The 24,118-nt window shown below is 43.9% G+C and overlaps 1 protein-coding gene across 5 annotated transcripts in view; it reads right to left on the bottom strand.

Annotated features, from left to right (window-relative positions):
• The window catches only part of TENM4 (teneurin transmembrane protein 4), a 625,745-nt gene that overhangs the window by 339,191 nt on the left and 262,436 nt on the right, over window positions 1-24,118 (bottom strand). For all 5 annotated transcript variants that reach the window (XM_054222439.1, XM_054222458.1, XM_054222467.1 and 2 more), the window contains one exon: window positions 20,788-21,057. In XM_054222439.1, coding sequence (XP_054078414.1) covers window positions 20,788-21,057 — 270 coding nt within the window. The remainder of the gene's footprint in view (window positions 1-20,787; window positions 21,058-24,118) is intronic.

Raw genomic sequence — 24,118 nt, 5'->3', positions numbered from 1 at the left:
TTAATTTGCAGAGGGTAATGAGCTACATGCCCTTATTAAAAAGTCAGATATTTATGTACATTACTAGCAGAAACATCTTTCTCTTGAAAAAGGAAGCTCTCTGTTAAAAACAGAAAAGTTGACCTCCTTGGATTTGTCTGCTGTATACCTGCTCCTTCTTTTCAGCCGTTGCTCTCTGGTGTTTATTAAGAAGTCCAGAGAGGGAGATACTAAAGACTGAATTGTGATCCTTTGGAAATTTGCTCTCTGCAGTTGGTTAGCTGGTTTTGGTTTTGGTTTTTTTTTTTTTTTCATATAGCTTTATCAAAATAATTTTATTTGTTCTTGAGAACATCTGCAGGAAAATTTCATTTCATTCTCACTATGCTGACAAAATCTTCAGCATCTTAAAGCTGGCTGATCTTGATATTTCAATCATCATGTAATAAAACATTAAGTGAAATATTATTTGGTGGACACGTTCTTCAAGGCTGTCACTTACTTGGGCCTTAAGCAACTAACATGGTACTTCTATTTTCATTAACAGCTACTTTGGAGTATGTTTTCTCTTCCTGTTGGTAAAAAAGACAGCTGATATACAGGTGCTTTTCCCCTGAATTTAATAAATCAGATTCACCATCTACCAGAAGCAGAAACCTTTTTTTCAGTCTCATAAATTCAGTGGACTGACCGTGTTAGGCGTGTACACCGTCATTTCTTGAGTGTTTCAGAGGGTTGGAGTCAGTAGCGCGGGATCAATTCTTGTTCACTGAGGATCTCAGTAGCGCTTTGGGTAGATTCAGGGGACTGGGTGTCAGATCCCTGGACTCTAGTTCCAGTCTTACCAATGACAGAACGTGCAACATCAGGCAGATAGAATTAACAGGCTGAGAGGTTTGGGTTGTTCAGCCTGGAGAAGAGAAGGCTGCGGGGAGACCTTAGAGCAGCCTTCCAGTAATTAAAGAACCACTACAAGAAAGCTGGAGAGGGACTTTTTACAGGGGCACATAGTGATAGAACGAGGGGTGATGGCTTCGAACTGGAAGAGGGGAGATTTAGATTGGATATCAGGAAGAAATTTTTCACTGTGAGGGTGATGAGCCCCTGGCCCAGGTTGCCCAGAGAAGCTGTGGCTGCCCCATCCCTGGAGGTGTTCAAGGCCAGGCTGGACGGGGCTTGGAGCAACCTGGTCTGGTGGGAGGTGTCCCTGCCCAGGGCAGGGGGGTTGGAACTGGATGATCTTTAAGGTCCCTTCCAACCCAAACCAGTAGGGCTGGAAGTGCGTCCCAGCAAAGCACCTCGGCTTGCAGCTGCCCATGCACGTGCACACTGAAGGCTTGCACATCCTCACTTTGCAGTCTTGCACATTGCCACTTTGCAACAGTTTCTTGAGATTTACTTCTCTTAACTTTTAGCAACAGGCAGTTTTGACTACTCTAGGATGTGGATGCCTGCAGTGTGGAGGACGGGATCCAGTTGGTTCAGTGCTAACTACACGCTGCTGCTGAGAAAGACACCTTAGGACAAAACACCTGGGTCAGCCTTCCCATTAAAGCACTGTGAGATTTTTTAACATCCATGCAGAGCAGATGAAATCAAAGTCTCCTTCAAAGCAGCGACTGACAGTGCCACGTAACTGTGTTTTCCTGTCCTGGTGGGATGAAAAGCCGAGCAGACTCCGCTGACGAGTTCAGTCCAGTGGAAGTGTGAGTCCCTCCGACGTCTGGCCCAGGCTTCACCCATTCTGCTCTGCTGTGGGAACAGCCCTCCCTCCAATTCATTGAGCGGAAGCGACCTGGCCTTTTTTGGGGTGTGTATTGTCAGATCAAACCTATCTTAAATAAATCACACCGGCCCACGGTGTCGCCTCCTTCAACCCGCTTTTTGGGTGAAACTTCCATCAGCCAAGCTTACATGCACTGAATTTGCACAATGGGTAGTTTGCCAGGGAAAAAACCAGCACAAGACTTGGCCTTTATGTGAGAGATAGCTTCCTTTGTCGGATTGGGAAAGGAGGAAGGGTTGTGATAAACATCATTACTAGCAAGTAATTTTTCCCTTTCTGATGCAGCTCTGCAGTGAGTTTGTTATCTGCCTGCATGAAAGATCTTTTCAAGATGTTTCCAGTCCCCGAGGAAGTGAGACTAACAGAGTCCTCCCAATAATAATACAGGGGGGGATGTAAGGGGGTGAAGATGTCTCTCTTGTTCCTCTAACACTTGACAAAGCACTTTCCTCCCCCTTCCCAGCACTACTCTCCTAAGCAGTTCGGAAGGCAAATGAGTTTGCTTGCAGATATTTTTGTTCTCTAGCTAGAGAAACAAATGCGTTCACTGAATATAGCTCTGCCAAGAAAATAAGAACATGGGCAGGACTTTGAATGGAGTCACTGATGGGAATGAAGGAGAGGAACAGTTTGCTGTCTGTCTGAATTGCTCATCAGGAAGAAATAAAGGTGAAGAAAGGGAGGGAGGAAATAGAGTTGTTTGAGTAAGGATACTGAACGCAAAATCTGAGTTGAAGAAACAGTAAATGCTAAGGATAAGCTGGATGAGTCTGAGGCATGCAAATTATTTGTTTTTCTGAGCTGTGTAAAACAGACGCTGGAACAACCCACCTTGGAAACCTTTCATGCAACAGCTATAGGAAAAATGACCCGGGGGCAAGGTCATGCCTTTTTTTGCAGGGCCTGGCATAAGGGCTAGTGTGGAAGAATAGGTGATGCCATTTTCGTGGGGGCAACGGAAATCTCTCCACCAACAACTACCCTTCAGTAACAGATGGATAAAGCCAGGCTCTTCTGCTCTTCTCTCTCTTGGCCAAGTGGGTTGTGATCTCAATGTGTTCGAGTGACATCTCGCAGGTTTTATGGCATGTCATGACAATAATTACTGACTTCTTCCTAAACTCCCTGCAGGCTGCGTAGGACCTCGACAAATCCTAACTCCTGGTCTTCCCATACTAGCTTTCCTGACACAGGGATATTTTTGAAATACTCCCTGCTGCTGACCTTCTGAATTCCCTGTAATTCCTAACACTCTTACTTCAGAATATTAGAAAACAGAGTCACTAACCAGTTTTCAGACAGTATTTTTGCAAGTGGAAGGTATGTCTGCATACTTCAGAAAACATGCAAGTAAAGAATCTGTTAATTTTTAATATATTTTTTCATCCTATTCTGGAATCCTATTCATAGGCTTATCTAGACTTGGAAATGTACCAATATAATTATTCCTGGAAAATTATTTGGAAATACTCATTTTGAAGTAACTCTCTACGTGGAATCAGAATGATCAGACAGATACTTGTGCCAAAAGAAACGATGCTGAAATAATTTCATAACAGCCATATCAGTAAATTTCCAATTGGAGAGGATCTCGTGTACACAGGAAGGAAGCAAACACGATTGTCTCCCTCTTTCCTTCCAGCCCTTGTTTTACAGCCGAATAAGCAATAATGAGGCTGTAGATCTATGTCTTCTTCTTAGAATCCAAAAGGCTTTACAGAGTCTGTTGGATGAATTTCAACACCCTGTTCAAGTCCAAGGAGGAAATAAGCTCTTCCAGAAATTCACCAATCTTCCTTTTTCTTCTTTGAGTCTGGCTGTAGCTCAAAGGAACCTTATGGACCATCTGTCCCTCCTATCCTCTCAACCCCCACATGCCACCATTGATAAGACATCAATCTGTGAAGCAGCTCTGGGAGAGATTTTTTTAGTAGTTTCTCCAGGAAAGCATCCGAGTGATTCCTGTGCAGAATCTATCTGCTCTTTGTGTCTGCTGGGGAAAGGGGCTATTGACATCTTCCAGTCTCTACCATGGTCTGGACATTCTTCTCTTGAAGGACGCAAATGTATTTGCAAGAACTTTAGTCAAAGCCAAGAATGAATTAACCAAATCCAATTCAGGGAGGACAGTGATAAACAGGGCATGGCTTATGAGAACATTAAAGGTTTGGAAAACTTTACTTGCAGTGAGACACTTCAGAAGAAAAGAACTAGCAGAAGGTTAAGGACTCAGTTCGTCACTGTCTATGGGGACATGAATCTATTGGGGTACTGCTCAGGGGCAATAATAGATGCTAGAGTGTCTAGGATGTCTTTGACAACACTTCCTGAATATCTTCTCTTACCTTTTGTGCTCATGTGGGACCAACCATAATCTGATGCTGAGAATGCAAACCTCCGGTGCCACTGAACTGAGATAAAAAAGATTGGGGGCTGCGTTTCCTTCAGAGTCCAGACTGCGGCTCTTCCTAAAAGTTTCCCAAAAAACCTTCTGTTCTTAGGTGGTAAAATACCTCCCTAGGAAAAAGCACTAATCCCCGCTCAAATATACCTTTGGAAAATGATCTTTTCCATAGCCAGGTGGCTTACAGAGAGAAGTTACTCTGAACTCTTCTGTATCGCAGCTGCTTTCACCCAGTTGTCCTGTTCATTTTCTTTGCCTTCCAGCAAGACATCCAGGCTTGAGTTGAAAGACACCAAGAGCATCGCAGAGAGATGCTGCTGGGAGGCTGCTTACTCTGACCCCATGACGCTCTACAGAGCCAAGACCTCCGGGCTGTGACCCTGCTGCACACAATAGCTTTCCACTCCAGTACAGCTGTAGATCATTGCATCTGCCTGCATTGTACTGTGCCTGTTTCGGCCTTGTCCTTATAGTTTTTTATTTGTATTGTTTTACTACTCTATCTAGTTTTAATGTCCACGCACATTATCAGCCATGGGTTTAAGTTTTTCACTAGATAATCACTAAAATGTTGGAAAGTGTCATACTGAGCTCCAATACCTATGGCCCCAATACCTCCCCTTTTGGCCCCAGAAACTCTCTATCCAATACCTACCCTTTTGGCCCCAGAAACTCTCTATCCAACAATTAATGTATCAATCTCTCTTTTTTTTTTTTTTTTTTTTGTCAAAACAGTACTAGTCTTTGACCAAATAAGGACTTGGTTCATCCGTTTACACTAAAGGGGTAGGACTGTCCACTGATGTTTCACCAGGGCTCTGCTTCAATTCACACAAATACCAAGGTCTAACAGGAGCAGGAAGAGGGTTAATAATCAAAAATCCATATGGAATCCAGCCTACTCGCTACCAGCTCACATGAAAGAAGATAACCCTCCACAAACAGGCATGACCCCCATCAAAGGGAGTTATGAAAATAACCCGTTCAGCCTTAATAGGAGCCATGGAGTTTTTGGGAGTTGATGTCTGCTTTCTGCTTTCTCCATTGACAGCTTCAGCAGAAGGAAAATGACCAAAGAAAGCAAATTTGTCATGATTTGGGAGCGGACAGCATACCAGTGGAAGGGACCCAGTGCAGACAGAATGTCAAGGACTCTCCTCAGGGGGAACCACACTTGATGGACAGTCAACAGCCAAAAATATTCAGGTGTGGCCGAGGGACACTGAGACTTGGGAAGGGACAAGGAGAGCACACTTCTCCTTCTGCTGTGTATCACAAGAAGTCTGGTTTAGGAATATAATTTACAAATATATACATCTATACTCTCTTTGCATAAATGTCTAGGTCAACCTTTAGCTAGATGCCTGAGCCAATGCCATGCAGAACTCAACACTTAGCAAACATGTAAGTACCCCTCTCTTTATCAACCAAACTTATGTTTAAAGACTGAAGCCTGATTTGCCTGAAAAGGTTTGTTTTCTCTATAACTCCATCAGATGGCATTCCTCTTAAACCCTTTTCCCTATTCGTTAGTTTGTAGACTGATCCCATGCCAAGTTTTCTACTCTCCTGATGCCAGGGTAAGCGTTTGCAATGCCCAAGGTCATCACCTTCTTTTTCCTGAGAAGCGGCCCAAGATTAACGCTCCTTCCGACTTCTTACAAACATAGCGCTCATTTCATGCCAGTCCCCAGACATACGATGGGTCAAATCATCAGTCTGGGAAACAGGCTTTTTTAAGGAAAGCTGAAGAATGCATCCAGCAAACGGCGCGTGTGCTGCATTTACCTGCCACCTCTCCCAGAGGGAACATTGTGTATTAAATGCCGAGGAGGAGTAGAACCAGCTACATGAAAAGTTTGCTTTGTTGAGCATTAATAAAAATAATGGGGTATGTTTATGTAGCACCTTTCATTCCAAATGAGCAAGTGCCTTGCTAGCCTTAATCATTTCACCCATCACTGAACTGCAGACACCTCTGGGGTGGAACATTAACAGCTGCTTGGTAGAGCACAGCAGCAAAACAGAGCAATTTAATGGAGGAGAAACACCCCGTCCAACTGCAGGTGTAGAGGGAATTTTGTTAAGTGGAATGTAATTATCCAAAGCAGTAGTACCTAGGAGAGAGGGAGATGTTTCCCTTAATACTCTAATATTGGGCTATGGCTGCTTTTCCAGCATGTTACTGGGGAATCGGCATCGCAGCCTGGCTCCGGGGTTGCGGTTGAATCTCTATTTAATTTCCATCCCAAAAGAAAAGCTTCCAGAAGAAAAAGCATCTTGGAGATTTTTTTGTGGGTTTCCAGATTCCCGCTCTTTCAGCCGAGGATTGCCGTTTGCCTTTTCCAAACACCCAAACCAAACTAGAACCAAACGAAGAAGGAGATGGAGGCTCAGTACATCCACGTTCCTTACAAGCAGCATGAGGCTCCGCCGCCTGTAAAACCCGCACATTTTATAAGAGGGAGAAATCATTGTCCTTAAACTATTCGTGGCAGGGTGGCTTGATTTAAATTGTAATCATGGTTTAAACGAGCAAACAGAGAATCTTGATTTAAATAATCAGTTTTAATCTTGTTTTGCATGTGTGCTTTTCAGTTATTTTCTTTTAAAACTAGTTGATTCTCACTGATTGGTATAATTTGCTGCTCCTTTATGCTAAATCAAAGAATATCCTATATCTATACATATTTATTTCAGCAATTATATAGTTTAGCATGCATTTATTCAGATTCCTACTTTTTACATTTTTTATGAAGGGAAAATGGCGAACAACAGATTTCTTATTCAGTAGATGATTGCTGGATTTTTTTTTTGTTGTTTTTCATTTATTTGGAATTCACGTCAAGCTGCATTTAAATGGAAACAGGAATTCAGTCATAATTTCACTCCCCTCCTCCCAAACCGAGTGTAATAAAAGTACTTGAACCTGCTGGAGATACGAGAAGAAAAATAAGTCTTGCACAGAAAATGAGTTGGCATTAACAAAGACAGCGCTAGCTGTCGCTGGGGAACTGGAGCAGAGGTGTATTTCCAAGAGAGGTCAGCAATGCGTCTTCCTGGCTGGCAATTCTGGCTTAAATAGCTCCCAGGTGTTTTCGCTACCCCACCCTCAGCCGCTGGCCTTTATTTGACCCAAATTGGGAAAGTTTTCTGTTGGGTGGGATTTCTGCTGCTCTACCCCGGGGTTGAACTGATGTGGGATGGTGGTGGTCCCACAGGAGTTGTGAAATCATAGCTCTGTGCGCTGACACCCTGTCCTTGAGGAAAGGCTTTAAATCACTCTTTTTGAGGGGTAAATCAGAGTTGGACTGCATGAGCAGTTGGAGCAGCATGACCACGGGGATGAAGAGCCCCTGCAAGAGCATGGGAACGGGTACATGGGGTGGCAACCTCTTAAACCAGTTGTCTCCCCAGTTTTAATGTGTCCTGGAAGTTCCTATAATACATCTCATGTCTAGTTTTATTTGTGCAGATCTTCCCCTCCCCTCCTTGTCAACTGCTGGTGGATTTCTCATTTCTGTACACGCTCATTGATTTACTTCATAGAGTCATAGAATGGCTAGAGTTGGAAAGGATCTTAAAGACCACCTGGTTCCAACCCCCTGCCCTGGGCAGGGACACCTCCCACCAGCCCAGGTTGCTCCAAGCCCCGTCCAACCTGGCCTTGAACCCCTCCAGGGATGGGGCAGCCACAGCTTCTCTGGGCAACCTGGGCCAGGGGCTCACCACCCTCATAGTGAAAAATTTCTTCCTGATATCCAATCTAAATCTCCCCTCTTTCAGTTTAAAACCATTCCCGCTCATCCTATGGCTCCCCTGCCTGCTCCAGAGTCCCTCTCCAGCTTTCCTGGAGCCCCTTGAGGGACTGGAAGGGGCTCTAAGGTCTCCCTGGAGCCTTCTCCTCTCCAGGCTGAACACCGCCACCTCTCTCAGCTTCAGTCACGCTTATAGGACTCGATGTGAAAAAAATCTGCTTTTCTACCTGCAGAAGAAGCAGCTGCTGTCAGGAGCTGATCCGGCACCTCCATGGCCCAGCTCTAGGTGCTCGCCCAGCGACTGCAGACAATTCACTGTTTGGACTTTCCTTAAAACTTTGGCAGTTAAGACATAGCGGCTTGGAAATGATCTGAAAATTATTTACAAGTCTTTAACAGATTATTCTGAATTTAAGCTTTAGTTGAGGCTGCCATAATTTCCCATTTTTTTAAACAGTTTAACTATTAAAAGAAGAAATATGCATTTAACTTAAGTCTAAAAAAGCCCCACGTTTCTATCTCCCCCACTACAAAGCGACCAAACCGGGGCAGAAATCAAAGTGTGTGTTTCTGAATACGGCAGAAAGCTGTCGTTATGATGAAGCAGTTCATTTCTGACTTTGCCACCTCTGAAGTTGGTTCTGGAAGCCCTGTAGTGCTTTGGGGAGGGTCATTAAATACAGCAGGGAGAAGAGGGCTGCTCTGGCTGCCAGTTTGCGCTGCTTGTCGTGAAAAGGTCTCGCCTACGGAGAGAAAACAAGGGGAGAAAACAGCCACCGCCTGGGTGCTGCGGTGAGGGAGAGATGGCACATTTCAGAGCCTTTTGTGCTGTTTTCAGTGAGGGCCCTGGGCGCCTGTGGCCATTAGAGGACCCGGGAAGCTCTTGTGATCTCCAGGAGAGCTTTTTGTATAATGGCTTGTGATGCATGGTTTGTATGACACTCTTCATCTCACAGTCACTCAACCCACGGCTTGTAAATAAATGCAGCAATAGTAACAACAAAAAGCAGATTGTTTTTGTTTTTTTGTTTTTTTCACGCCCCAAAGATATTCTGTGTGTGTTTGAAGGGCTGCCTAAGCCAGTATTTTAAACATTTCAGCGCTGAAAACTCACTTAATGCCTTACCAGATAGAACTGGAGTACATTTGCTTTATTTGTTGCTATTCATATCCATTTCTTTGATGAGCTAATATTGGGGTTCACAATTTAAAAGGGAGTGGGGAAAAAAAAAAAAGAAAGAACATCCTTATTTTCTAACATGGAACTGAGATAAAGAAAGAAAGAGAAATTAAACGATACAGTCAAGGTTAAGTACTGGCTGTAGCAAAGCCACGTATTAAATCTCTTGAACTGGAGTCTAGTGCCCGTCCAAAAGCGGCCCTTCTCTGAGTCCCATAAAGTGTCTGCTCCCCAAATGTCTCTGTATAATTTAGACATGTGGCAAAGACTCATTTTTGATTGAGCCATAACAAAGTTACAATCGTAAAATGTTTACTCTACATGAATACCAGATAGGAATTATTATTTTCATACGTGTTTCGAAATGGTCTGTGCTGCGATGGACAAAACAAAACAACAACCTGCCTTAGAGCGTATAATTAGGGTTTTTAGGGGCAGTTCAAAGGAACACTGAAAACTCTGCAGAATTAGGGCAGTGCTGCATTTTTAATCACTGCCCTGGATAGAATAAAATGGCATTTTTGCCTAAAAGTTAATCAAAAGCCTCTGAGAAATAAAGCAATGAGATTTTAATGAACGAATTCTCACGGCAGAAGCTGTGCATTTCTTTATTTGGAGCTCAGTGCACACCTCTGGGCATGGGTAAAACAAAAATAACGTTCTCTTTCCTCTCCCTTTGTTCTGCTTATGGGTGGAGACGCATCTTCACTGGAGAAAGCGAAGCCAGATACCTCGAGGGGCACTGGAGGGGAATGGACCAGATGTGGACTAAGTCTCAGTGGGCTGGATCTGGAAGCAGATGCAGTGGTCCACGTGGGAATTCAGAAATACAGACATGAGCATAGAATCATAGAATCGCCTAGGTTGGAAGGGACCTTTCAGATCATCGAGTCCAACCATCAACTTAACTCTGACGAAAACCATCACTAAACCATATCTCCAAGCACTATGTCTGCCCGGCTTTTAAATACCTCCAGGGGTGGTGCATATTTCTCCTGTGCACAAAATAGTCCTGTACCTCTTTGATAGATGGGATGGGATAGGTGGGATGGTGTATTGACATGTCCTGCCTGTTGCAGCTTGGTGTGACCCCTCCACGGGCAGGATGAAGCAGAAAAAGAGGGAAAGGCAAAGGGAAAACAAGCTTTGGTTCCCTGGTCCATGCTTAACCCGCAGGCTTAACTCTGCAGGGCAGAATTCCTTCCACTGCAAATATAGATATCAGACCATTTTGAGCCTTCATCCATCACCTCTTCCTCGTTTGGATTTATTGTTCTCTATAATCCTTTGCTTTTCTCCACATTGCTTCTCTGTCATCCATCCCAGGAGGGCTCCATCCTTTTCTTAGGGTGGAGCTCATGTCTGGCCCTAAAAGCAAAATCCCTCTCCAAAGGCCCATCGAGCTGCAGGTCCATCATGACCCAAGTGCTGATATCCACGCCAGCTCTGATGGCCCTCACTCCATGGCATCAGCCATTCCTCATTGGCATTGCACACAAATCCCACCCTAAAAGCAGGCTGGAATCAAAGTATTGGTGTTAAAAGAGCAATAGGTCTTTTGTCCCTGAACCCAGTTGTGTTCCCCCTTGGAGGTTTCACACCGAAAGAAGCTATTTATGGCACTTGGAAATAGTGTAAAAAATGCACAGATTTACTTCCAGAATACTTGGCAGCTTGCCTGTAATATTACTAAACACAATTATTTTCCTCCAAAAAAAAAAAAATCTTCATGACAAGGCAATTTAAAGTGGCGAAGGAAAGGACAAAAATTAACAGCATAATTGAAAAGAACAGTAAATTCTTACCTGTTAATGTTGTTTCTACATGCCCTCTCTCCCAGTATTCAGGCTATTAATGAGTTTCTAGAGTTTGGGCCTTTTTTTCCTGCATAATGGCTTCACCATCATCATCATAATAATAATAACGTGAAACCTACACACTAACCTATATTGAACTGCAGTTCATTACAGCAGAATAACATTGTGAAGGGTTTTAATGTCAGCATCCTTTCAGACACAGATTACAGTAATACAGAAAATACATTCTCTATGGGACATACCGTATGGGAATAAAAATAATAAAAAAGGACAATGGAAAGACTTCTTTTCCTCTAGAGGCAAACACGCCAGTGATGAGATAGATCAGCCCTGGAAATCAGTGGGAATTCTTTCACTGTGGAACAAAATCAAGGTACTGATCACTAATGCAGCAACTGAATTATTAAATTGAGATTAATCCCGTGTACCTTCACCTCCTAAACTGGGAGCGGGAATGCTGCTGGCTCCCTCTGTAGTCCCTGGGGTGAGCTAGGTGATACCAAGGGGACAATCAGCCCTTGGGTGGGTTGAATCCTGCCTGAGAGACAGTGGCATCCACTGGATTCCTCATTTGAAAGGCTGTTTGACACCCAGAGGACAGGGGATCGGTTGAATGTGGAGGGAGATTAAGGGTCTGTTGCCCTAAACCCCATCAACTTATTGCCCCATCAGGGTAAAACTTTCCCTGAGACTGTTATGAAGAAGTGAGGTGGTGCCTCAACTTCTCGCTTCCAAGAACCTTCTCAGGGCTAATGTCTAAAAAGCACAAAAAAGGCAAGAGGACAGAAAATAGAAGGAATCCATCATCAAGAATGTCAGTGGTTAGGAAGTTGGATCACAAGTAAGGAAGATGTAACAGCCTTCAAGGGAGCCATTTTTCAGTGGAGAATGTAGCGTTTGGGATGGTCATGTAGCTAAAGTCTCCCTTTTAGGACTAATATTCTTCATAGGAATATTAGTATCTTTACGGTTGGAGAGCCTGAAGGTGCATTCCTTTCCCTGACCTTCACATTTCAAGTGATCCCCAAGTCTCTGAATATCTCCATAAGGCAGCTTCAGTGGGCTGCAATATCCAAGCAATTTCCATGTACTGTTAAAATGGGGAATTTCTTGCAAATCCTACCTGGGAAGGAGCAGGGTAAGGATTTTGAGGAGCTGAAACAGGGAAGGGGATTAGTGAAAATTCCCTTCTGGATCTGCTACTTGTTTTTGTAGTTCTTCACTAACTTCTGCAATTGATGATGGATCTTTAGTGGTAAGGGTTCTGGCTAATTTTCATTTCAAGTTGAAACATCTTGTTAATATTAAGGTTACAACTGATAGGAGGCAAGTGAAAGATGACAGACAGCAGATGCCTGATCTTGACCGGGTAATTCTAATTTATTCTTGTCTTCCCCTGCTCAAAAGGCATAAGGGAAGCTTAATAAAGTATAGCTCATAGCACATTCCTTTTTCATTTATTTATTTATTTATTTATTGTAAAAAATGGTGGGTTTTTTTAAGATCCCTTTTATGAATTCTCCAGAGTCTGAGTATCACATTTTTACCTACATGGTTTGCAGAAGCCGCCTGTCTGAAGTACACACTCATTACTGGAAGTACTTTATAATGCACTATTTAATTCAAAGGAGAAAAAAAAGAAAAAAAAAAAAAGATGATATTGCTGCAACCACGGTAACAATATTAACAGTAGTGTGTATGAGCCTGAAAGGAAATTACTCAGCAAAACATGGTAATAAAAAGAAAAGTCACCATGGATTATCAACTGGGGTATTAACAAATAATTTGTAATGCTGAGATTACACAGTAATTCTGGCACTGCTAATTGCACTGATATATTGAATTGTATTTTGGGCCAGTGATTTGGGTCAACACAATTTGGCAAACAGGAAGGTGAAAGAAGACTGAGTAAAAATCCTTCCTCTGCAGAAGTTCAGAGCTATTTAGGAGAACCTTGCACGGCCTCTGGTAGCAAGTATAGACAATATTAGGAGATGAGCTCTCGACAACCAAAGTGAACAAGAAAAGCACACAGAAATAATTACTGTTTGCCTAGAGCTCCCCCAGCTATTGTAAAACAGCTCCGAAGACAAAATATTTGTAAAAAGCTGATGAAATTCTGGACCATGTGGCTTGATCATTGGGACGGCTTTCTGATTTAATAAGAAGACGAAATAAGAACAAGAAAGCTAGCGGTGAACAGCATGTTGCGGTGTATTTAACCAAGAGCACTGGGATTTATACCACTCTGGCATGCTGACTATTTTGCAACAACAGATAGTTACCACTATATAGCAAGGACATGTTCTAACACTGCCGACGGCAACGGGAGTATTCAAAGGCTTCAGTGAGGTCTGTAGCAGACACCACTGAAAGCCTTAGTTAGATTTCTTAACTACCCAGGAGATAGAAAATTATATCATTTCTTTGGTGTTCCTTGTTTGAAAGACTTGTCTTTAATTATTTCCGTCTGTAATGTACCTCTGTGTTTCTACATGTCTTCTATAAGCATTCAATTCTATCGAGCCCTAATTTCCTATGCAGTTTCTCAAGCACTCCTTCCAGCAGCAGTAATGGCTTAAACAGTGTAGAATCATAGTATCATAGAATCTTCATGGTTGGAAAGGACCCTTAAGATCATCGAGTCCAACCAAACAACCTACAATCTCTGCCACTAGAGCATGCCCTGAAGTGACACATCTAGACGTTTCTTAAACACCTCTAGGGATGGTGACTCAACCACCTCCCTGGGCAGGCTGTTCCAGCACCTGACCACTCTTGCAGTAAAGTAATTCTTCCTAATATCTAATCTAAACCTCCCCTGCCGCAGCTTCAGACCATTTCCTCTGGTCCTGTCATTATTCACCTGGGAGAAGAGGCCAACACCCACCTCTCTCCAGCCTCCTTTCAGGGAGTTGCAGAGGGCAATGAGGTCTCCCCTCAGCCTCCTCTTCTCCAAGCTAAACATGCCCAGCTCCCTCAGCCTCTCCTCATATGCCCTGGTCTCCAGACCCCTCACCAGCCTGGTAGCTCTGCTCTGGACACGCTCCAGCACCTCAATGTCCCTCTTGTACAGAGGGGCCCAGAACTGAACACAGCACTCGAGGTGAGGCCTCACCAGTGCCGAGTCCAGAGGTACGATCACTTCCCTGCTCCTGCTGGCCACGCTATTCCTGATACAAGCCAGGATGCTGTTGGCCCTCTTGGCCACCTGGGCATGCTGCTGGCTCATGTTAAGCTGGCCATCCACCAGCACCCCCAGGTCCTTTTCTGCTGGGCAGCTTTCCAGCCACTCTTCCCCAAGCCCGTAGCGTTGCTTGGGGTTGTTGTGATCAAAATGCAGGACCCGGGGGAAGCAGAAAGTGTGGCAGTTACTGCAAGAAATGCCATTTAAATCATGTATTATATCAATTGAAATGGCTAAGAATTGGGTCTGTGATGGTAGAGCAGGCAGAGCCATTGTGTGAGCTTCCCGGCTCCTGATATGCTTCAGTTTTACAAAGGACTATGAGAAAGGCAATTTATTTGATGGGAAAGCAAAAGTTAACCGTAACATACCCACTACCTTTCTGGTCAAGTTGGTAAGGCTTGGAGAGCAGGAATAACCCCATGCACCAGTCCAGGTTGGGGCTGACCTGCTGGAGAGCAGCTCAGTGGAAAGAGACCTGGGAGTTCTGGTGGGCAACAGGATGACCATGAGACAGCAATGTGCCTTTGTGGCCAAGAAGGCCAATGGCATCCTGGGGTGCATCAAGAAGAGTGTGGCCAGCAGGTGGAGGGAGGTCATCCTCCCCCTCTACTCGGCCTTGGTGAGGCCGCACCTGGAGTGCTGTGTCCAGTTCTGGGCTCCCCGGTTCAAGAAGGAGAGGGAACTGCTGGAGAGGGTGCAGCAGAGAGCTAGCAAGATGATGAGGGGACTGGACACCTCTCTTATGAAGAAAAGGCTGAGGGACTTGGGTCTTTTCAGTCTGGAAAAAAGAAGACTGAGGGGGGACCTTATCAATGCTTATAAATACTTAAAGGGTGAGTGTCAGGAGGATGGGGCCAGGCTCTTCTCAGTGGTGCCCGGGGACAGGACAAGAGGTAATGGGCACAACATTGAACATAGGAAGTTCCATCCCAACATAAGGAGGAACTTCTTTGCTGTGAGGGTGGCAGAGCCCTGGCACAGGCTGCCCAGAGAGGTGGTGGAGTCTCTGTCTCTGGAGACATTCCAAACCCGCCTGGACGCGTTCCTGTGCCACCTGCTCTGGGTGACCCTGCTCTGGCAGGGGGTTGGACTAGATGATCTCCAGAGGTCCCTTCCATCCCCTACCATTCTGTGATTCTGTGATTCTGTGATTTGGGTATTGGGCTGGCTGTTTGCTTGGCAGTTTTAAAGCTCATTTAAATGCATCCCAGAACAGTAGTGACTAAAAGAAAAAGTCCTCCTCTCTGTAGGATGTGGGTCCAGCAATGAAAAATGAATTGGTGCTCTTAATCTTGTCACCAGTGACTAAGTGTCTGTATTGCTGTAGTCACCATACCACTTCTGGCACTGACTGGTGATTTCAGAGGTGAAGCCCAAGACAAATGAACCTTGTGATTAAACTGCTCTTCCTGAGCAGAGGTGACCAAGAGATGCATGGTGGAAGTGATGGGGCTCATCGTACCTGTGTCCAGTTCATTGTTCAGTGGGAGATTCGAGTCTGGCAGTGCCGTTCTCATCCCTTCTGCATGCAGAATTGTTTGCAGGATGACATTTCCTGTGTATTTTTGAAATTGTGAAGATGGAAAGAAGCAGCACAGCGCAATTTAACAGCAATGGTCCTGCAGCCTGAATTTTGGCTTCCAGGGTGGTTAGATCTGAAATTTTACTTCACGTCTACTAATCTCTCGGTCCGCTAGATAAGAAAATGCCGCACTTCAGCAGCACTTCTGCTGCAAGAATTTCTTTACACAATATATCACAATTGAGCATCTCCAGCACGGTTGAACTGTCTCGAGCCATCTGATGTTACTCATCCTGCCTGTGAGATCCTTCTGGCCTCTTGATACTGCCCACATTCTTCCCAAGAGGAGATGACGACAGGGAGAAACATCAGCTCCACTCTCCACATGTACACAGCATTAATCACTGCTGACTTGTCCTGCTAACGCAGAAAACCGCTCCCCCTCGCTCCTGCTCCTTCTCACATTTAACCAACTACATGCCTTGGTGGATCTTAACGCTGACCCCAGATTTAAACCAAGGTGAATCCTTAGGTTGCCTCAACTTCTTTGGAACAGGTGAAAGTTAAACTGTACTTGTTTTTTTTTGTTGGTTTTTTTGTTGTTGTTGTTGTTGTTGCTGTTTTGGTTTTTTTGTTTGTTTTTTTTGTTTTTGTTTGTTTGTTTGTTTTTTTCTTTTTAGAAAAGGGCTTCAACTACAGTTTCACAAAGATAAATTTTTAAAAATGGAGTTGACCCAGGTCTAAAGCAATCCTGCAGCGATTCCACTGAATAAAGCTGTAAGCTCTTCATCACATTGAAGGCAGAGATAAACGTGTTGTGGTTTGGTTTGGTTTGGTTTGGTTTGGTTTGGTTTGGTTTGGTTTGTTGGGTGCTTACACACAAACACTGTCCATCCCTACATCTGATAGGAGCACGCTGGGCAGTACAAAAGCCTGAGGTGCTCAAAGCTCAGTCTGAACAGTTCTGCATGGCCCTGAAGTCAAAGAAATCTCAGCAATGCTACAAACTATTGAAACTGGAGAAAGAGGGATGCTCAAGAGGCCAGCATGTACAGCCAGTCTGACTGAGGCAGCATCCAATATAGACCGTTCTCAGCAGCTATTTGTGTCGTTTACACTTAAAAACTTTTTGGCACTGGAGTTCCCCACACTCCTCTGACCATCTCTCCCAGTGCCTAAATGCCTACAAAGCGTTTACAAGGAGAGGAGGATCTGGGTGGCTTTGTTCAACTGAGAGAAGAGATGGCTAAAGGGAGATCTAGCTGCTGTCTTTTAACTATTTTATAGTGGTGATATATAGAAGATGGAGTCAGACTGTTCCTGGAGATGCTCGGTGAGTGGATGGGCAATATACACGTGTTGTGGCAGTGGAAATTTTAACTGGCTCTTAGGAGAAGAGTCGTTCACAACAAGCATGGTCAGCAGCAGAACCGGGACATAGAGGTTGTGATCTCTCCATCCTGCGAGATACTCAAAGTGTAACTAAGCAACCTGATCTGACCTCAAAGTTATCCCTTCTTTAAGCAGGAGACTGGACCAGAGACCTTCAGTGATGGCTTCCAACATAAATTATTCCGTGGTACTGTATTTTTATGATGACATCTTTATGATTAGAAGTATTTTGCTTTTAGTATGTGACTGACTTGCTGCAAAATAAGTCAATTTCTGGAAGACTGTTACTTTGCTCTCCTTCATTGTGCTCTTCTCTATATTAAACAATTGCTGGCTCAGTGGAAAGCCCATGCCGGGTTATCTGAGGTAACGCCCGTTAACTCCAGGCTCTGCTCCAAATGACCATTTCAGGAATTTTTGCCTGAATCAGTCTCGCTGAGAAACAGTGCGAACTAGTGTAGGAAAGAGCTTCTCCTAACTTCATTGCTAGACTTCCAGGAGCCAAACTCCTCCCACTGCACGGATCTGAACTGTTAATGGGAGCTCACAATTTCATCTTAGATTAGATGGTCACGCTGTGGAATAACCGTACGTGAAGTGCCTGCTATGTTAGCGGCAGAGAGTGATTGCGTTATCCCTGGATGAGGTGTCCCCTCTGCCCCCATACTCTGCAAAGTGACTGTCCTGTGCCCAATGGAGGGGAACCCACTGGGGCTGTTTGGGTGTGGAGGATCAGAGCTCAGGGCAATGCTGGAATTATAACTCAAGCTAACTCTTCAGTGAAAACAAACTCTTAACCTAGTAAAAGTATTCAGCCTCCTGGACAGCCTGGGAACAGTTTAGATAAAGCAATGCACGGCTTTTCATGCCAGCTGCCTGTGGAAGTGATTTATGGACTGTAATATGCCATGGAACCAGACCACTTCATCGGTTTCCTTAAAGACAGAGGGGTGGATTGCGGCTGCACTTACAGAGCAGTGTATCTGTTCCTTCAAGGCATCACCACACCTCAAATAAATGCAAACCTCCTTTTCGAGAGAGCCAGACCTCTCATTTTCTAAGAACACAATAAATGTCTTGGTAGAATTGTGCTTCGACAGCTTTGGATTTACAAACATGAGAAGCAAATTTTGATTATTTATTTTGGATAAATAATGAACAGCATAAAAATCGCTGACGTTAACCTTCGTTGGAAAAGTTGGTTTAATGGGTCCCATAAAATCTTCTATTGATGGCAGGTTCATAAAGCTCCATATTGACTTCAGCTAAAGGCTATAACTTCTATCAATACTGTCAACAATTAATATTGACTAATAAAGGTATCCTGTAAACTGAGTCATAGCATTATGTTACTTTATGCTGCCATTAGCAAAATTTCATGTCTTCTTGAAAACATTTCTCCTATAAATCTGTGATTTCTCAAAATAGCCTGTGTGACAGCTAGCAGTGGAGGGCCCTGAGTAACGCTGCTTCTGTGCAGAGGGAGAAAACACAGAGCAACCTTCGCTACACAAAGAGGATCTCGGGCTTCATTTTCTCCAACAGCAGGTTTCAGGTTGCAAGGGGTTTGTGTGCAAAAGTTTCTTACACCTTTATGGGTGCCGTGCAATTACAAAGTGAACGTTTTTTGTACAGTTAAGGCTTGTCCTTAGTCCTTCATCTCTTCTTCCCCTGCAACCTTTGTTTGGATACGTTTATACCATCAATTCAACTGCAGTCCCTACACTGAAATGATATTGTCTTTCAGCTGTGGACCAGTTTTCCTGACCTGAACCTGGCTGATGTCTCTCCCGTCTTCCCAGGGAAGTCTAAGCAGCAGATGAAGCTCCCTAACAGCACAGTTTGGATCGTAACATTTTCCTTCAAGTTCCACCACTTCTTTTTTGTCAATATGAACAATACAATGACATACTAGCCAGCACCGCTCTCTAAATTTTATTTATGCTACACAGACTTTGTATTTTTGAGTATGATACAGCCTTTCTCATTCAAAACACTCAACATTTAAGACTGCAAATACCTAGGGTCCTAAGAAACTCCTTTTGCATTTGTACAGCACTTAAAAAACCCCGCAGGTATGTTCTCTACCTTTCTGTCTTCCCTTTTCTAATTGCAATGAAATGGTGGTTCAACAAATGGTTAGTGTGTCATTAAATTTAAGGGAAGAGGAATTAGAGGTTGTCTCAGTCTTGACATGAGCACTACTGCCTCTGTTATTACTTTCAGTAAAGCCTTTCAAGGCATGTGCTGTTGCTAATGTGTTGTTGCTAATATAATTTCATTTGTAAGTGATCTGTAGGTACAAAGTTGCATTTGCACACATAGAGATAGCATTACGGAAACTGGTGAAAAAGAATCCAGCAGCTAATGCAATTCTTTTCTCTTAAGAAAAAAAAAAAATAAATAAACGGACTAAAATTCAGGACTTTGCTTTTCTTAGTAGGTGTGGAAAGACAAATGTATGGGATAGGGTCACAGCTGCCCAGACACCAGCATGGAAAGCACAAGAGAGCGCTTCGGATACGGGAGAATGGGATGGAAGTGCGAGGTGTTTGCTTTCGATTGTTTTCTGACAATTTCTTGGGAATGTTCAAAACTCCAATTGGCCCCGATGACCCCTCTGTTTTTTGATCAAAACACAAGACTTGGAAGGAAAACAGTATAATCTGGCACTGCGTGTCTGCCTGTCCTGGCGGGCGCAACCCGGTAAGATACTACGCTAAGAAACTGAAAAAAATGTTGTAAAGATAATTTCAAAAGATTCTTCTGTACATCCTTTAAACACAAGGCCGTTTATCTTTGAGCTTTGCTTAATATATCATTATCTCTGAGCAGAAACTTAATAAGCTTCGGCTGTAATTTTGTTGGAGTTAAACATGAAATCATGTGGGTGGTGTATGTCTCACCGTGTCATGGCTTCCCAAGGAAAAGTTATCATCATTTGTCACTATAATACGGTGGCAAAAAGCATAAAGAGAACAAGCAATACAGTCATTTCACATCAGCTTTCTGTGCTGAGCTCGAGCTCCCGATGACTTGTACGCAGTGGCTATATTAAGAAGCAGGCTGTGCCATAATTGAATTAAAGGTGCAAAGGCATATAGGGCTGCGTGAACCCCCCGGGTCAAGCTGCAATTGAATCAAAATCCTCTCTCCTTCCTACACTGCTTGGCAGAACTGCTGACCAAAAGGTTCGCAGACCTACAAAACGCACGCAGGAGTCCCCCCGCAGCTGGGGACGCACAGTTACAGAGATAAAAATCCTGTGACCTTCAGCTTCTATTTCGCACGAAGAAAAAGGCTTCTAAAAATATTTCACCACCGTTTGCCTTCAGAGAGCAGCCAGCCGATTTACATAAATGAAACGGCTCCTGTCAAGGAACCGGTGAGGAAAAGAAGAAAATTATCTATCTGCCCCGAAAATCTGTAGCAAAGATAAGAGCAGCATCAGCCAGGGGAGGGGAGATTTAAATGCTTTCTTGTCTGAAAGGTCGCTACAAAAAGCAGAGAGAGTATTACAGCCACTTAATGATCTCTGTCGCTGTGATAAATAAGTAGGAGCCTCTCCAGCAGTTTATTAACAAACACTCTGTAGGACAGTACAAAAGGCCACGACATGGGGCTATTAGAAGAGTGTTTTCACTGGGTCTGATAAAAAAAATAACCAAAACCAACACAAAACCTACAGAAGATTAAGGTGGAGTGGTAAGAAAAGGCATTCCTGGTAGAGCTGACATTGCATGCGCGGTCACCACTTACCGGTTTCGGTGTTCTCGTGCTCCGTGTCGGTGAGGGTGAGGTTGGAGTTGGCCCGGCTCGACAAGCAGGAGCTGCGTCCGGACTTGGTGTTGCGTCCCCAGAGCCTCACGGGGTGCTCGGGCGACATGACCACGTCTGCCTCCGTGTCAGCATCCGAGCCGGCGCTGATGGAGTAGCCACAGTGGGGCAGTCCGATATCAGTCCGGTACAAAGTCCCGTGTGTGGGCGTCACGTCTTCAAGACCCAGCTCTCGCAAAGAGAAGTTGGCTCCTGGGAGAAAACACAGCAGCCTGGTTATTCTTTAATAGGGGATGCTTTCATCTAGCACAAATCAGTGGCAGAACCATTCGTCCTGTGGGGGACAGCAGCTCTCAAGTCCTGATGTCATACCAAAAATTCCCCTGTTTTGTGTCCTTAGTTAGCGGGAGGCCAAGTGACCATGCCAAGACCAAAAAGCAGCTGGATTCCTACTTATGGAAACTGACAAAAACTCAACGTGTTCAATGAAATCATCAAATTTTAAAGCAAAGACAGATGGAGAAACGGTGGAATTCTTTAGGAGAGGCAAAAAGTAATCTTCTTGGGAGGAAAGCAAAATGAGGCATGCAATGATTAAAAGTCCTACCGTACACCTGGCAACTCTACTACAATAGGAAATTTGAGTGAGTTCTGCTCGTTGAAATCCCTGAAATTACATACTGGGGATTTAAATTTCCTTTGGCGATCTCACTTTCCCCTTGCTGACCACTCACACCTTGACTCAGTTTAGCTATTCATTCTGATACAGTCACAGCAGAGGTTATTTGGCTGCAAATAGATGCAATTGTTTAGCTGGCTAAAAATATAACCTGAAAAATTACTTTTGAGTTCATGTCTAGTTACCTGCAGAGCTTCAAAATGAGACCAAATCGATAGGAATGTGTATTCAAATATTAGCACACTTTGTTCGGAAAGTTGCACGGGAAAGCTGGGGAGAGCAATTAGTGGCTCCATTTTAATCCACATGTATTTATGAATGCGTGCTTTTCTTTTTCAGCCCTGAATGTCTTTAAAAGATTTTTGGCCAGCCATGAATGCCTTTAGCTGCACTGTGCATTTACACGGCACAGTGCACCCCTGCTCCTGTTACGCTACGCCTTGATGGGGCAGATTAAGGAACTTTATCTACAACCGGTAGGAGGCATCAGGCCCTGGATGGTGTCCAAATACCAACACCGGTGATCAAATTCAGTCTAGCTGGCTTCTTCCCGTTATTTCAATAAGTAAATCCCCTGCAATAAAAAGAGAGGTGGAACCTGCCAAGTCTATGCACAGGCCGCAGACTCAGTTTTAGAGCAGTGTTTGCAGCTCAGGCATGTTTCGACAAGATAAATCTGAATGCGTGATCTCCAGGAAAGTTCAGGCCCAAACCTACCTTTGAACAGTGAAGTTCATACCTACTCATTAACATCAGGTCTGGACCTCAAGGTTGTACCCAAAAGTCAGTTATGATTCTCTCCCAGCTCAAAACCCCAAAAGTGTGTGGCTCTCTTCATGTTTACATTTGTCGATGTTAAATATGTCATGGTGCAAACATGGAACCGTCAGATTTCTACTTTTCCAGAGTCTGGTTTCACGCTTGGGGAAACACCCTGGCTTGTCCCTGAGCCCTGCTGCACAGGGAAGGTCTCGTGTCATAGCACACATGCATCGAATGGTCAGCTGGCCCCAAGGAGATGCTGTTTTACTACACCTTTTCATTCAGTTGACTTTGCAGCTCATAGTGAACAGAGAGAAGATGTTTGAATGCAAGGTGAATAACGGGAGTGGACAACATTTCCACGTAAAGCTCAGAGAAGGAACTGTTTAATGTTTAACTGTTTAAAGGAAATAAGCATGGCTCAGCTGGTTATGGATCTACAGCTCAAACTACATAAAGCATATAAAGCACTCATGAACTTCACACCTTTTTAATTGACAGAACAAGACTAAAGCTTTCAGACAGAGTGGACAGATAAGGTTGCTTGGGGCTCACACCTCTGTCAGATCCTAGCGCCTTGCTCGGGGAGCAGCATGCAAGCTTGTGGCAAATTAATCCATTTAACTTGATCGCGAAGCGGTCTGAGAGAGCGTCCTCTACTACTCCATGGCGTGAGGCGGCAAATGAACTTGACCTAAGTTATAAACACCAGGAAGCAGTATCTCCCCAGAGACCTTGCTCTTCTCTTCCAGTTTTGACTTTTGTGCAAGGCCAGGATAATTTTTAAACCATCCTCCATGGAGTACTGGAAAATGCCATCTTTTGGTTTTGCTCGCGCACTGGTGGCAAGTTCCACCTTCCCCTGAAACAAGCCACACTCAACATCATCAGACACATCAATGTGCAGTATGACTGATGCTCTCCAGTAACAGCAGCTCATAAATTATGAAAAATGACTACTACAATTAACTGAAAATCAAATTTATTTGCAATAAACAGCAGGAGATGCATCGATTTTCATATTCTATGCTCACTGTTGCCTTTTAAGCTGGAAGAACTCAAGTCAATAGAAGGAAGATAATAAATATCTGAGACTTTTTAATTCAGATCTGGTCTATTTTTTCCTGTGCTGACTTGCACGTTTGCTGGCACTCTCACTCTAGCTAAAACCATTTAAATGCTGACTTGTTTATTTACTGAATTTATTTGGTCATTTTGAAATGTTTCCCTCCTCTGCCTTCCAAACCAATGCAGGAGAGAAATCCACTTTGCCGTGTTGATGTTGAGCAGGCTAATAAGGCTTGGTTTCAGTTGGCATGAGGCCAAGCAGCACCACAAAGTGAGGTCCATTCATGGCTTTCTGCCAGTGGAAAATGTGGCACAGAAAGTCTGGGGTTATTGTTAACACTCTTCAGGCCATTTTTGGGACTCTCAGGATAAACTTGGAGAAAATTATAAATTGAAAAATCTGTGGGTGATATAGCAGAAGTAGAACTGGCACCCTGGCACGGTTAATCTTAGCTTCTTCTCAATTAATTTCAGCTACTTAGACCAGTGGTTGTTACTATTTCTCAGTATAACCTAAAAAATTTTGCTAGGGAAGTATGAACTGGTGCATAAGAAATTCATACTCCCTGTCAATAGACTGGCTTTTCTTATTTATCTTTTGTGGGCTTCTTAGGAGAAGGCCGTGGACCTGCATGGCCTCATAGACCCTCAGGTTGAGAACCGCTGACCTGTACTAATTCACATCTATCCTGCATGGTGAATATAGTGTCTGAAGTGAGCAAACTCAATGACCTAAAAGGTTCTCTTCTCTTTATAACTTCGTAGATTCCTTAGAGAAGATGAAGTACTTCAGAGTTGCTAAGA

This window comes from Rissa tridactyla, chromosome 1, assembly GCF_028500815.1.
Source record: "Rissa tridactyla isolate bRisTri1 chromosome 1, bRisTri1.patW.cur.20221130, whole genome shotgun sequence".
In the NCBI taxonomy this organism is placed as follows: domain Eukaryota; kingdom Metazoa; phylum Chordata; class Aves; order Charadriiformes; family Laridae; genus Rissa; species Rissa tridactyla.
Note: the sequence above shows the minus strand (reverse complement) of the source record. Positions and strands in the feature narration are given on the sequence as shown.